The sequence below is a fragment of the Stegodyphus dumicola genome, chromosome 8 (genome assembly GCF_044657685.1).
Source record: "Stegodyphus dumicola isolate Sdum_Otavi_A_Nest chromosome 8, ASM4465768v1".
NCBI classification, from domain to species: Eukaryota; Metazoa; Arthropoda; class Arachnida; order Araneae; family Eresidae; genus Stegodyphus; species Stegodyphus dumicola.
Genome location: NC_140775.1, coordinates 69,897,108 through 69,913,217, shown reverse-complemented (window position 1 = coordinate 69,913,217; position 16,110 = coordinate 69,897,108). Strand labels below are relative to the sequence as shown.

Sequence of the window (16,110 nt, the reverse complement as noted above, 5' to 3'; positions counted from 1 at the left end):
GTGATAAATTGCCCACGCGACAAATATCCACAGCAATGAAAGCCGACATAATCAAAAGGACATATGGTTTTTATTATTATAAAATGTATTTATAATTTTAATTATAGTATTCAGTATTCAGATCTGAATTTTAATGTCTCAAAAATATGTTTGTTTGTATATTTTATACTTTGTTTATTTTATTAGGTACAAAACAAACTTTCTGCTCTCTGATAAAGCAATTAGCTATAATGTTTCAATGATAATCTGAAAATGCATTTTATTATTTATTTACATATTTAACTTTGGTATGTATATGTGAAAAGGAAAAATATCGTGAAGTTCCTCACATGCTATTTTTAAGGTAATACGGCTGAGATTAAATATAATTATGTTTCATTATTAAAACTTTTAACTTTTTAATTGGAAAACACTTGAATTTCATTATCTTCCTTTTTAGTTTTTTTTCCTTTAGTTCCTTTTTAGTTTAGTAGTATTAAAACAGTTTTATGCAACTAAGCACAATGAAAACTTGATTAAGAGATTTATTCTTTACTTTAGACTGAGCTTATTACCAAAGTTTACTCATATTTCTGTTTGAAAGCTTTTTTGAACGTAACAATTATAATTTGGCGATTTTCTAGACATATTTTCTTTTAGGTTTCTGAATAGATTAAAATTATAAGCTGACACCCTGTCAGAAAATGAATTCCAAGTGTAACCTCTTAATCTTTCAACTACAGTTTGGAATATAAGTGTTTTTAATTTTCAATTTCATTTTATTTATATTTTTTTGGGGGGGATGGAACAGCTCTTAAAATTTAACGTATCTACAAATTTAAATACAATCACCTCAAACTATAGTAATAAATATATAGCATTTTATTAGAGTTTGTGAAGATTACAAAGAACTATATAATAAATTCTAATAAAATTTTGTAGCTACATGAATATACGTATGTTTATAGAGTCATCAGATTTAAAGTTCATCGTTTTTAGATTCTAAGTATACATATTATATAAATTCATCATTCATTAATAGTATTATTTATAGCAATAGAAAATTAATATTAATGTTTCAAATTGTAATTTTTTAAAAATTTGACCAACATTTGCTGTATATTTGCTAAAAACGTGTGGATATGAGTTATATAGCATGAAAAATATACAGAAAGCAGTTAATCTTATATAACAGCTGATCGTGAAAGAAAAATATGAGTTATATTGCTTTTAAATCTCCCTAGCATAAATAGCTGTTTCTAAATTGACATTAGATTAAATTAATACCATTATCCATTAGAAAATAATTATAGTGAATCATATCTATTTTCAATATTTCTAAGAGATCGCCTTTTGAAACAGACCTGTATTTTTTTAAAACATAAACAAACATGGGCAGTGAATATCATATTTCTAAGACCACCACATCTACAGAGCTCTAAAATCCTTTAAAACCGTGAACGGCCACATTTATAGAGGGTTCACTATATTTTTTATAAAACATGTACATCTTAGTTATACACTTGCTACATTTTGATTTTCTGTCAAAACAGAGGAACAGTGAGTGGTTCTATTGCTTTAGAAGTATGTGAAATTTAAAAAAAAAAAAAAAAAAAAAAACTTGGACTATATAACGAAATTGGAATCGGATTCAAAAACATACCTCTTGAACATGCCTGAAATTCATTATTCTGCTCGCAATAAATTTATCTAAAGGAAATGTTTAATAAATATTAGAACTCAAAAGCTAAGTCAGGTCAAAGAAGTAAGGGTCATTTTGTCTAAACATGTCTTTTCTTAATCGTACAGTGATTTTTCGAACAGCAAATGAAATGAGAAAGAGAGAATAAGTGCAGATGGTAGTGGACGAAACAACACTATTTCGAACTGGGCATAAAAAGAGAAAGGCTGAAATGTCAGTAAGCCACGGGAAGGGATGCCTTCGAGAAAGACATTTTAAAGGAAACTCACTCATATGCATGTTACACAAGACAAAAACCACAAAAGCCTCTTCCCACAATTTTGAGATGCTCCACAAAGCAGATTTTATGCTAAAATATTTTTTAAATTCTTGAATAGTCTTGCCATTATTCAAGAAATTTAACATTTAATTTATTTTTATTTTTAAGATTTTATTTATGAGATTTTAATTTTTTAATTTACAAGATTTAAAAAATTCTACTTTATATTTGCATTTCAGTGTGCGCACTATTTCGATATCCATAGGCTGAATGATGGATGTACAATTTGGAGGGAAAAATAATACAGATACATTTTCTTTCACTAAAGTGAAGTATGAGCTGTACAGTTATCTACAATAAGGACAATTTTTACATCCTCAGGTAAACCAACCGAATTCTGCCGAACCTCGGGTATGAAATGATTTTCATACCAATCATTCATTAACACTTGTGTTATCAATGTTGTTTTATTTGCACGTTACCTAAAAGGGAAAATCTTTACTCCTTTAAATGCTCAGGGGTCATGTATTTTTTCTGATTATGAAACGTTTACACTTATGTGTTCCTGCAGCATTTGCACATATTCAAATTTTTAGTCTTGCTTTGGAATCTTTGACACCAGTTGGAGCCTTTTCTGTAGATGTTGCCATGGTATTTTGTAATACATATTGCCAGAAAAAGGCCAGTTTCATTACCGTTGTGAATTTTTTAAAGAGATAACTTTTCACTACTAATGAATTCAATAAATTTATCTGCAGATAGTTCAGCAGCTTCAGTATCAACTGAAGCATTTTCCCCTGAAATTCTTAATTTCCTTATACCATGGTGATTTATAAATTTAGGTAACCAACCTATTGAATATGTGCACTCAGTTTTTAAGTTCATCTCTTAGTGAAATATTTTAGCTTGAGCCGTTAGCATTGGACCCATCAATAGCATGCCCTTGTTGTGATGCTGTCTGACCTATTCAGCCATCACTTTGTCATGATCTTCACTTATCAAATAATTTTTTTTGTTATTCATTGCGATTGGTGTGTCGGAATTCACAAAAAAGTTAAAAAGTTCCCTTTTTGTTTTCGTATGTCTTATACAGCTCATTTTCCAATGCCATACTCCTGCCTAATTTTGAGACAAATATACTGTTATCCATTTTTTGCAGCAATTCCACTGTTTGTTTAATGATCATCAAAATATGCTTTCACTTTATAGATCCTGTTGCAGCTCCAGAATTAGACATTCTTTTCGACATGATCGAAAGTTCAAACTTTAATTTTCATTAAATTTTCTGTATTAAAAACAGCCTGCAAAAAATAATAAGCTGGATCAAATCAGAAAGTTAAGGAATGGCGCAACCTGCTATATTGACTGAAATTCCTAGGAATCAGTAAAGTATAATTTTAGTGTAGATTAATAGCATCCGCTATACGTTATTGGCTATGTATCATGAGATTGGCGATGAAATTGAAGGCAGGCGCTAGATATCTTGCCGCCTGATGCAGTCTCTATGGGTCCTAAATTCTGCTACCAAGCGCATTCTTAAGTTCTAAATTTTTGCCTCCCTAAATTTTGGATCCCAGTGCTTTCCCTAAATTCGAAAAAATTTTCATCCCTTAATTTTGTTGCTGGGTGTTTCTCTAAAATTCCGTCTTTCCTAAATTCTGCCACATTGTGCGGTCATACGATCTCTGGCGCTGGTTCTGGGTTTATATGAAAAACAAATCAGTTATTCATAATTTAAATAACACTAAATGTAATCTTTTGGCCTATGAGTGTCATTAACAACACCTGTTTTTAGCATATGGAATGAAGTGTTTGCTAAATTTTTCCTCGTCAACATTTCTTAGCGCATTTCACTGAAATCTGTAATCATTGCCAAGTGTAATCTGAACATAAAAGGTTACCACACTCTTTGTTATTAAAAATTGTTTAGGCATCATTGCACAAGTCATTAGTCAAGTTGTCATGTGTTTATAAACATGCAGTGATGAAAGCGAAATATAATAAATAATGATTTGCCAGGTTGACATCAGAAATATAAAATATTAGTAGTTGGTAGAATGTTTCGGTTTGAGATGTATGTGAAGCAAATATGCAGCCAAAATTATTGTTTCTTCTAACGATGTATTTATTTAGTGCCAAAGTGAAATTAAGAATCGGGACTCTCCACATATTTTATTATTGGGAGGAAAAATCAAACGCGCATGTATGAAGCATACAAAAAAGAGTTGTTCATGGTTTTGAGGTCCGGATACTAGACGTCCAGATCTCGGACTCTGTACTGTATATGTATATTCTTTAAGTGACAACTAATTTCAGTCATATGGATCTTTACAAGTAGTAATGCCTTACTACTTGTAAAGAAAATAAAGAGTTGGTTACTCATCCACTTTTCAATCTTCATTGCTATTGCTTCCTACATCTCAGATCATGTCCATCTGGTCAGAAAACTCTCTGTAGCGAATTAATTTTGTGTTATCTGACTTCAAATAAATAACTTGCAAGTAAGCAACTATTTCTTTATTAGGAAAAAACAGCTTGCTCCTTCTTTACAAGCATTAACCACGTAGCAGTGGAACTAAGGCAATAGGATAAGTTAGTTATCAGCAGTTAGATATTACAGTAGCTCCTTCAAGAGGTAGACCTCATAATCCAAAATCAGGGCTCAGTTTGAAAGCTGCTGATACTGTAAGCCAACAATAAATAATTGCGTAATTTCTATTACAGCGTACTCGAAGAATACTTTTTGTTGGGAATGCAGATGATCAGAAATTGTCAGTATTAAGTCATTATTAAGATTTAGAAAATTATTTAATCTATTTCAGTAACCCTCCAAAATGGATCAAACTTTTTCACATTTAATTCATAACATTTAATAATGATATATCCGTTATTTTGGGTTGATTCTGTTATTTTAAATTAAATAACTTCCTTTAGTAAGTAGATTTCAAAGTACACAGTTATCTGAGCTATGACTCCTGTAAACTTGGAAATAATTTAGCCATCAAGGATTGCCATGCAGAATTAAAATATTTTTTAAAATTTTTTTTCAGATTTTTTTTTTAACGTAAAAAATTCTTAAATTTGTGTTAGATTAACGTATGCAATATTAATTTTTTTCTTTCTTTATAGAAAAATGCATTTGTTGTTTTTGATGTAATCAAGATGTTAAAAAAGGTATGTTTTTATTATATTTATCATAATTCCTATGTAAATACTTGATTGCAGTTGGAATTGATAAATAAATCTATAATAAAATATGGTGCTTTTCCATTATAGAGTTGTCACACATTTTGGCTAGTAGTTATAAGAATGGTTTATAGATTGCCAAAACATACCACATGCCAGGGGATAGCCAAAAGGCATGGCAGGTGCATAACCGAAAAGTACCTAAAATATTAATAATATTAATCCTAATCATTTATAAATGTTTTAAAATTTTATTGATGTTGATTCTAGTTTGTTCATTTATGTCAAATATTTAATTAAAAATTTTAGTAATTAATAATATTTTAAATTATTTTATGATAAATAGTATAATAGTTGCTTTGATGAAATAATTATTTTCCTCTCCTAAAACTGAATTCTGAAATTGTAATGCATCCATAAAAGGAAATTTAAAGTACTTTTAATATGTAACAATTCTTTGATTAGATTTGCCCTGTTGGTACTATGAATGAATGGCAGTTGTTTCCCTTAAAATATGGAATGCACCGCTGCTGGAGGAAACAGGTTTTAAGTACTCCAATGAGAAACAGTATTGATTTATGTGGATCATGTGTTGTTCTTAACTGTTCCACAATGGTAAGTGAATTTAGATAACACAGATTTTTTTTATTATTATTATTTCAGAAATTAACGACCAATTAAGCTATGGCTCGTATATGCAACATAAGGAGTTTGAATATCGTTGACACATTACTTCTAATTTTTTTTTTTTGCTTATTTTATAATCACTATTGTTAAAAAGTTAGTTGAGTTCTTTATGCATGGTTCCCACTACCGTTTCTTGGTTAAAATAATTTCCAGAGTATTGACATTGAGGTCTGAAGTCAAGAGAATAAACTGAATATTATGGGAAAAAAATATATATAATTTACTTTCAATAATTGCGAGGATTGTGCAAGTACCATATATTTGTAATCACAGTATTATTCAATTTAACAATAGAGTAAAATTTTACAAATGAATACCGAACGTTCAGATAAGCACATTAAATTTGTGAAAACTCTGCATGTGTATTTTTTATAAAATACTTGTGGTGCTTTTAATGCATGCATAACAATCAAATAAATCTGCCTGTAATGATGAATTTCAAAGGCCAAGTCAAAATCATTTCATGAATTCAATACTTCAAAAGAATTTAATCTCATCAAATTAAATCCTCATTACACTGATAAGCAGTTATTACTGATCTCCGTTACAAAACAGATTTTTATGCAAGATAAATAATATTTTCTGAAACATTATTTTGTGTTGTCATCCCTAAATAAGAAATTGCCTATATATTCAGAAGGCTTGCGAATTCAGAATGCTGCACTTTCTTCTTCCATATATGTTATGAAATTTTTCCATACATTTAAAAGAAAGTGTTTCTTCAGAGTCTTGTACAATTATTTCCATAAATGAAAGTGATTGTAAGCTTATTTTACCTCATACTTAATTGACAACATTTTCTAAAGTTATTTTTTGAGTATGAATTTACAGTATTTTTGTTAAAATATCTTAAGGTAGACTTATTTTGCACACTCTAACTATTTACCCATTTGACACTATTGAACATTTTTATTCATAATCTTATTTATTTTCCTCCGCGAACTAAACTGAAACATCTAAAGCATAAGTAATTTTGAATATGTTTTACAAAATATATGTGAAATTTTTATTTAAGTGAAAATATCTATATATTCAAGAGCTCATAAATTGCCCGAAAAGTTTATATGTACGGAATCCCATACGTCTATAAAATCGATCTTTAAAAAACAGCAGACATTCAGCCAGTGTCTGTGATAAACACGGTAAAACTGGCAGCGCTTTCCCTTTCTCACCAAGAAGGAAAAGTTGGTGATTCAGCTTGGTATATAAAAGCCGTACTTGTGGATGTGCCAAAAACTATAATACATCAGAGTTGCCAACTGTCCCGATTTCAGACAGTTCTCACACCAACCTGATTTTCAACAGATTCTCCCGACTTTTTCTTATTCTTAAAATTTCTCATGATTTTTATGTATCTTGGCTTAATACTTCATTATTTAAACCAAAAAAGTGATTTGGGGCATCACTTGGTTTTCCTGTAGATTACATCTAAAAGAAAACCAAAGTTGTTTGGTCAATGAGAAATTATGGCGCGCCTTTGCTATAAGTAAGACCATTTGTTATAAGTAAGTGTTAAAAAATGTTGTGTTCCAGTTTTCCAGTCAGCATCGAGCGCTACTGTATGTCATCTGGCATATATTAGCCAATGAGCACAAACCAAGAATCAAGGCTGTAATTTCATTCATGGAGGTAGGAAGTAAGAGGAAAGACTCTAATTGATTTTTTCCATGCACTGCCTTGAAGCAATGGCACACCCCTCGTGGAGACCAAAATATTCAGTCACTTGCCATTAAGATTAACTGGTTGCAGCATGTTTGGAGGTAAACATTTTGTAATTGTGTCGTAAATATACATATAAATGTATATATTTTCTTTTTCTACAGTATATCAGAGTACTAAGTATGTGAAAAGAATGTATTTACTTCTTTGTACAAAGTAAAAAGGAAGTATTGTAATCTCGAAAAATTTTAGGCATCATATGTCGACAAAAATATCGATTTTCACCACTATTGAATGTAATTTAACGATGTTTTTGCCTAACATCTGTATGTAAGAACAGAATAAAAGACGCTTTTCCTCAAAAAAAATTATAAAACTGATATAAAATGAATTCTGAAGAGAATTTTTCATGGTGTCTGTGCGTACATACATACATATCTTGCATAACTCAAAAACAAGTAGTCTCAGAATGTTGAAATTTTGTATATAAGATTGCTATAACATGTGGATGTGCACCTCATATTTTGAATGCAGTCGGCCACACCAAAAGTATATAAATATATATATATATATATATATCCCAAACAGTATTGATTAATTGATTATATTATCTCCCAAGTTTAACCAAAGTAGAACCATTCTAAAAGTGTGCATCCATACTGGCAAGCCATATTTTGAAAGATGCCCTGAAGCAATTTGAAAGCAAAATGTTAACAATGTTTTAACGGGGACTGGAGTTAAATCATCACGAAGAATAATATATCAATTGCAAAAGGAAAAATTAAAACATGTAATTATTGTCATTGATCGGAAATTAGTTGACTTTTCAAGGGGAACAAACCAACTCCCGCTCAATGAACAACAATTGATAAAAATACGTAAATATGAAAGTGTTTCGTCTTTACTCGAGTTATAAGTTAAAGCCAAACCGGCAATTCCAGTCAGGCCAAAAATTTCCACGAATAGTTGCTACTCAAAGAACTTATTCTCATGAAGCACTCCAGTCAATTCAATTTGGAGTAAAAATCAATTACTGTAGAGAAATCCTGTAAAACTCGAGTAACCGTCCCCGACACTATCATCTTTATGCATTCGAGCACTATATTACCCGTAGAAATCAAACACCGGAAATTGTCATTATGAAACCGAATTCAAAGCAAAGTTGAAACAAACATAGAAGACCACAAAAAAGATAAACAATGCAAACTTTGCAAAAACAAATCAAAGAAAACATAAAAATAATATAAAAATAATATAGAAAATAATATAAATAAGATCAGTGAATGTACATGAAGATATAAAGGCCAGTAAGGTATTAAGTAACTTACATTCTTTCTAGTGGGGGAGTTGGCAAAGTGTTCTCTTCGTGTCTGACTCAGAAGTGTAGGGTGTCCGAAAATTTTTAGCGGCAGTAGGGGCTTTGAATAATATCAGTCGGTAAGACTTGGGTGAAGTAATTTATGGTAGTGGGTGGGACTTGGAATTCTTGAGGGATGTATTTTGTGGAATTCTTATCTGAGAGAGACCGTCTGTTAAGATTTTTTTGAAAATACTAGTGAATGGAAATTAATTAATTTCTGGCTAATTGTCGTGTCACAATGATTAAGAATTTAAGAAAGGAAAAAGGCATTTTCACTGTCCAAGAGCTAATAGACAGTCTAAAGGCAGGAAATATGCCCATTTTTTTAGTAACAGTATAGTAACAGTATATGTCTGAAGACAATTAGCTTTTTACAATATATACAATTGAGTAATTACACTATATACAAATCCTTCAACTGACAGTCATCCAACTTATACCGCCTTCTCAGGTTTAGGAATAAATTATCATATCCCTATCAGTTAAATGATTTAGAGTGAGTATTTAATGCCTGCTCTTTTAAGGCAATGGTTGATAAATTAAAAGGGAATTAGATTATTTTTGAGAATTTTGATAAGGATCAAAATTTCGTGTTGTAAATCTATTGTATCTGTGCATATAGTTTTAATTCGTTGTATTTGATTAATTATAGTATTGTTAATTACTTTTTTGGATATGTTGGAGTTCCAATTTATTAATTTGTTAGTATTGAAATTGAAGTTTCTTGTTTTGTCAAAAAGTAAAATTTTTTTGTAGTTAATGATTTGAAGATCTAGAAAGTCTATGCTATTTTGTGAATTATTAGTTTTATTAAGTTTAAGACAATTCGGATAAATGTCGGAGTTTTCAATTCAAAATTCAAAATTATTAATTGTAATAAGGTCATCAATATATCTGTAGGTGTGTTTGTAGTAATTTAACTCTTGTGGTTGTAGATTTTTTTTGGAAGTTAAATTCTTTGACAAATAAAAAGATATTACAGATCGAGCTGGAATGTAAGCCCATTGGCAATCCTCTGACTTGTTTAAAAAGTTGATTTTGAAACTTGATGTACTTATGAAAAAGTGTGCATTTTAGGTAGGTTTTCCATTTGTCAAGAGTCATGATATTGAGTATATTAGGGAAAAGTTTTGGTAGATCAAGTAGACTGGTATAGATTTCTTCTAGAGGAAGTGAGGTATATAAGTTTTCAAAATCATAGCAGTTAATGTTTTGGATGTTAATGGTATGAATGGTATTAATGACAGGAGTGTTATTATGAATGATCCAGCAATAGTTATGATTAGTGTTACAATCATTGAAAATAAATTTACAGATTTTATTAAGTTGAATTGAAAAATAATAGCCTATATTTTTCTTGTAATTATTAGTTCCATTAGCTATAAATCTAAATTTTAATGGTGTTTTATGGAATTTGGGAATCACATAAAGATTAGTAAATCTGTTGTAGTTTGCATTGAAAGTAATATTGAGTTTCTTATGAAAAGTTTTAATCCTGTTTATTATAATAGATGTTTCTGTAAGGTTGGCTAATTGATAAGTAGTTGCGTTGAGAAGTTCTTTATGAATAATCTCAGTGTAGAATTGTTTTCATATAATGCTAAAGTTATTAGTTGCTTTATCTATTTTTGTAATAGTAAAAAGCTGTTTTAATTTACTAATATCTGATGTAAGTTGTGACCAATTCAGTGTACTTTTAAATTTGAGGTGACTGATTTCCGTGGATATGCATTGAAGAATTTTAGCTTTCCATTTTAAGAAGGTATCTATGGGTAAATTCAGTTGATAGCTTGCTTTAACTATAAATTCGTTGATGTTGTTTTCGAAAGTCTTGTAACAGTAATTTGTAGTCATGTTTCTGACTGGTCTAAATTTTGTACCATAACTCATTAGTGTTTTTAGTTGATGGTTTTGTATGATATTCAGGTTGCCAGTAATTATGTGCTGGTGATGAGAATCTACGTAATTGCTGTAAATTGGTGTCTTACAATGTCTTTCTGCAGTTTCATCTATTTCATGGTGGTTAGTAAGCAAGTTGCTTAAGGTCCTTTGATATTTAAATGCAATCATTGGTATTGTGTCAACTGCGGGGAAGTAATCTTTACAATCTCTGATGATTCTTGAGAAATGAATATTGTCAAACTGCGGATGCAGAAAATTGACTTTAAAATAAATTTTGCGTTGAGTGAGACTATTAGAGAGTCTAAAAAGACTAAAATCAGGAATCATGTCTTTAATGATTTGTATGTCGTCGTAGCTTTCTTGAATGAATTTTTTTAGTTTGATAAGGAATTTATTAGTACAGGAGTGTAACCAGTTGAGAAGTTTCTTGGGAAAGCAGTCTGAGTCAAAAAAACATTTCAATTGTTTTTTCAATGCAAGTGTATTCAAAGTGGATAAAAATCTCGCATTATTTTTTATTTTGCTTCCTCTTTTTCCTCTCTGCGTTTTGATGCTGTAGAGTTTAAATTGGCTAAATATATATATATATATATATACAGTCAAAAGTCTTTAATCCGGACTCGTCGGGGCTTCGGCGATTCCGGATTATAGATCATCAGTTTAAATCTGGTAAGATGGCATGCAGAAATTATAAAATTAAAAGTATGAAACCGTAATTTATAAAATAATGAGCAATTATGATCTAAAGGGTATCAAAATTTACAAAAAAAGAAGCTTAATATTTATTTGTTTACTTTATTAAACATTTCTTTCAACGTGCGCATGCGTACCTTACGCATAGCCGAAATTAGAAAATTGCAACCAGAAAACTATTTGATTTGTATTCGTGATATTTATAATGACGAGGAATTAGATTTAAATCATATCAAAGATGGAGTACATGGAGATTAAATACTACATTTAGTAAGGAATTATAAGCCGAATAAAATAAAAACATCTGTCCTGAAGATAAGGATAGTGCTGACAGATCAACTTTCAGTTCATTCCGCAGAGCAGCGTGAAATTGATAAACAGATTTCGGAACGGTTAGATAAACAAAGGATATACCTTTATCCATTTTTTGTAGCAATTCGTTTTTTGTTTGATGGACATCGAAACATACTTTCATTTTCTAGATCCTTTGGGAGCTCCAGCATCGGAAATTCTATTTGACATAATCGAAAGTTCAAGCTTACTTTTATAAAATCGCTCTTACAGTCTGCAAAAAATAATAAGCCGGATCCAATTCGAAGATTATGGAACAACGCAATCATCAACATTAACTGAAATAGATAATTAGATAATTATACCGTCCGTTATACATTAAACAGGCACACGAAAATGTATTCTGCGCTTGCGCAGACGCATATGCGAAGTCGTAAATGTCTTGCGCGCACGCGTAAAACGCCTATGAGCATGCGTCAATGCGGCGCATGCGCAGAAAGATTTTAGCTTTGAGGTCCGGATTATGGGTGTCTGAATTAATGACTTTTGACTGTATATATTATAGCTGTTCCCCGGCTCAGTAAGCTCAGTTTCTTTATTCTTATATGCTTGTAAATTGTGCATTTTTTGCATTAAAAATGATTGAATTACGTTGTTCTTATCTTCCGGTTAAGGTTTTTATGCATTTAGTAAATCTGCAAGCATTATTTGTATAATTACCAACAATTTAAAAGTTGTTTAAATGGGGCTAGGTCTAATTATTTTTGTCATGGGGGCCATGTTTGTTTACATTTGTAACTCGGCAGAATAGTGGATTTGTTGCCAATCTAGAAAAACTAAGCTTTGCAACAACATAGATAATGCCTTCTTTTATTATTGTGAATTAAATCATGATTAATCTGTTCTGGAATTTATTCGAGGAAAAAAGTGTTTTAAGATTTACTTCATAATTTTTAATATAGATATTTTGAGTTTTTATGTATTTTTGCCTTGCCGTGATGTGAGAACTGAATTAATTGAATGAGAAATACTGAATCATCTTTGAAAAGCTGTTCTGTTTCTCCCTCCTTAATTTCTTTTAAATATCGTTTACACAGAATCCTCTTTAAAATAAATAAAAAATAAATTCAGCAAGGGAAACATTTTCCGATTGCTGTCAATTTATCTTGTGAAGAATGAATATTTATTTTGTTGTCGTCAGGTCTTGACAAATTTTTGCTGTTTTGTACAATTTATTTTCCCATCATTCCAACTCCACGAAGAATTCCATTTATTCATGTTTTGCAATCAATGATTTATGATCTTTTTAAAGCCACTTTATCAAAGTTCATAAAACCAGTCATTGTTTTGGCTTCTAATTCTATATACGATGTGATTTATTGTGAAATAGACAATCAAACAAAAGATGAAGATTTGGTAATATGGGCTGCAACTAAAATAGTAGTAAAAGACCTTTCAGAGGAAAGCAAGACAAAAATAAGTTTTATATCCATGTTAGAAGCTACCGAGTATGTGATTACATACTGCATAAATTTCCAGTCAACGATGAAGTGATTTTACATGCTAAAGTTGCAGGTGTTTCATCTCTAGCAAACGCATCTTTTTCTCATCTTTTTAATGATCAGTAACTTCATTTTGTTATGAAAGATTATGATACTGATGTTGCAACTGATAAATTGCAGTCGCAGTTTATGATAAGAAAACTTTGATAAAGTTATAAAACTGGCTAGGATTGCCACTGAGTGGAGTTTAATTGGAAAACTGAAAGGTGTTAATGGAATTTAAAATTATATTGGTCTGTCTAGATTAGTGTTGGCCATTCTGATAATTCCCATAGTAATGCAGAGTACAAAAGAATTTTCAGTGTTGTTGTGAAAATAAGGACTAAATTTAGATATAACATTAGTAATGACACATTAGAAAAACTTTACAAAGCAGGCCCATGTGGCAATTGCTATGAACAAAATTATGAAGTTTCTTAATGAAAGCAAAGTCTGACACTGTTCAAAGCATTTGTACAAAAGATGATTAAAGTAGTTCCCCCCACCCACCCCCAAAGGGGAGTTTGTAAAACTCTTTACCAAACTGTCAGTACCATTCTCCACATGTACCATTGACAGAGTGTAGCAAATGTTGTTCAGAGGTTTGGCAAACTTATGCCAGTTGGCAATAATGGCTCTTTTGACTGGTGTGATATAATAATTGATGTTCAAGAGAATTCTGACTGGGTTGTGGTCAGAAGATGTTCATCTAGCATCAAAATATCCAGTGGATCACTGGTATTTCTGAGCAAGAAGAAGTCTAAAAGGCCCATGGACCCAGTACTATATCATGGTTGGGTTCTAGGAGCTGCTATGCATAATACAGCCGACTTGGCCAAATTGTAACACATTCTTTGCTGTTAGTATTATGGGAGTTCCATGCGTAATGTCATGAATTTCAGTCTCCACATATAATAATACGATTTCCAAGCGTAAGTAGTATTTTTAAGTCGGTAGTAATTGATGTAAGATTCCTACTTAAAGGGATATAAGTGGAGGCAAATGTGTATGTTATAGAAGTGTTTGTTGTGAGTGTAAGAGCTAAGCCTCAGTGGCTAAAAGTTGTGGTATTGTAACAGAATATTTATGAATACAGCGTTTGATATGACTTGCTGTATGTCTAAGATTATTGGTATCCATACTTTAACTGAAAATATCTTTGAAAAAAGAACAAATAGTTTATCAATAGAATTTTCAGTTTCATGCAGCTTAGGAATATTTTAAAATTATATGCATAATAGAAAGACCTTTGAACATATTTTTTACTTCATTGATAAATTTATGAATGTCTTTTAAAGGATCCATAAGTACACCAAAGATCTGTTCAGTGTGTTTGTTAGAATTATTTGCAACGTAATCAGGAACACATTCTGGTAAAACGTTATAAGGTACATGATTTTTAACCACATTAGCATGCATGGTTCCAGGTGGAATATTAGAAGTTCGAACACTTGTGCTCGTTTTATCCTGAGCCTGACCAGTAGGTGATTTGACAGAAACATTTTGGGTTGAAAATTTTGAATAACCATGGTAATTCACCATGTCTCCAGTTTGGCCACAATTTCAGCACTTAATATCAAGTCATTTGGCAGAACAATTTCTGTTTTGTGGGGCTTTACAAATTTAACACAGCAGGGCTTGAGCCAACATACTTCTGATAAATGGTTAAAATGCTGACAGTTGTGGCATTGCACATTGCTACCTTTAACTTTATATGGAACAATGGTCGCACTGAAAAACATGACATTTGAAATCTCATAAATCATCTCAACACCCAGTTCGTTAATAATTTATGTCTGGTATCGGGGCTTTAGTCTTAAGTTTGTACATCCTGGCAATATGTTTAACTTTAAAAACCTTGGTCTTCCAATTTCATCTAAAGACATGTCAGCAGGGAAACCTTTGCAAACCATCTTAACTTTCAATTATGGCAGGTATAACATAATGATCAATAACTTTTTTATTTAAGTTTCTAGATATTACCCGGTGATCATTTTTGGTTTTCAGAAAAACTTTCAGAAATTCCCTGTTGACTTGCCTGTGAACTCTGAATTTGTATTCTTTTCCAACTGTTTTAAAAAATCTGAGAATTTTGGTGCTTGGTTGGACAATAATGGGTTTAATCTTAGGGTATTGAGAGGACTAAAAGTATCATCAACAGTATTTACAATAATAGAATTATTGACAAACTGAGAAAACTTATTTATGTAATGGCAATTCAATATTAGCTTTATGTAATTTAATGAGACGAGTAGCTGTAAGAGAACCCATCCATATCTTTGATATCAATAGTAGTACTTTTACTTAGTTTAGTGGAGCCTTTACGAGGCAGACTGATACTTGGGATGTTAGCATTATATTTATCAGCATGAACAGTATTTTCACTAACATTTGAACTAGATAAAGATTAAAGATCCACACACCTGGAATAGTTATTCTTATTTTCATAGAACTTGTTAAGCCACACAAACATAGAAACACTGTCATTCAAGTTCTGTTTCACACGACCACGAAGTGAAAGAAACTAATTGGATCATCGTCACCACGTGTTGGTAGAATGTTGTTATCTTCAAGGTCACTAGCCGACAGAGGTTGAGATTCTGCCATGAGTATGGGGGAAGCATCCCCTTCTATTTTGCAGACTGGAGGCACAATACAACCTTTATTAGCCTGTGATACTTCTTCAGCAAATGAAGCAACTCCAATGATGGAACACAGAAAAAAACTTTATTTAGCATTCAAATGGCGACATGCAAAACAGGGAAAAAAATGAATTGTAACATTTAAAAATAAATTACATTCTTCGTGCAAGAGTCGCACGTGGCACTCGAGTCTGGTTTCAAATATTGCC

General features: G+C 31.1%; 1 protein-coding gene across 2 annotated transcripts in view; it reads left to right on the top strand.

Annotated features, from left to right (window-relative positions):
- Window positions 1–16,110, top strand: part of LOC118200942 (uncharacterized) — a 126,507-nt gene that overhangs the window by 6,550 nt on the left and 103,847 nt on the right. For both annotated transcript variants that reach the window (XM_085821980.1, XM_085821981.1), the window contains exons 2-3: window positions 5,070–5,114; window positions 5,592–5,741. In XM_085821980.1, the coding sequence (XP_085678106.1) occupies window positions 5,070–5,114; window positions 5,592–5,741 (195 nt within the window). The remainder of the gene's footprint in view (window positions 1–5,069; window positions 5,115–5,591; window positions 5,742–16,110) is intronic.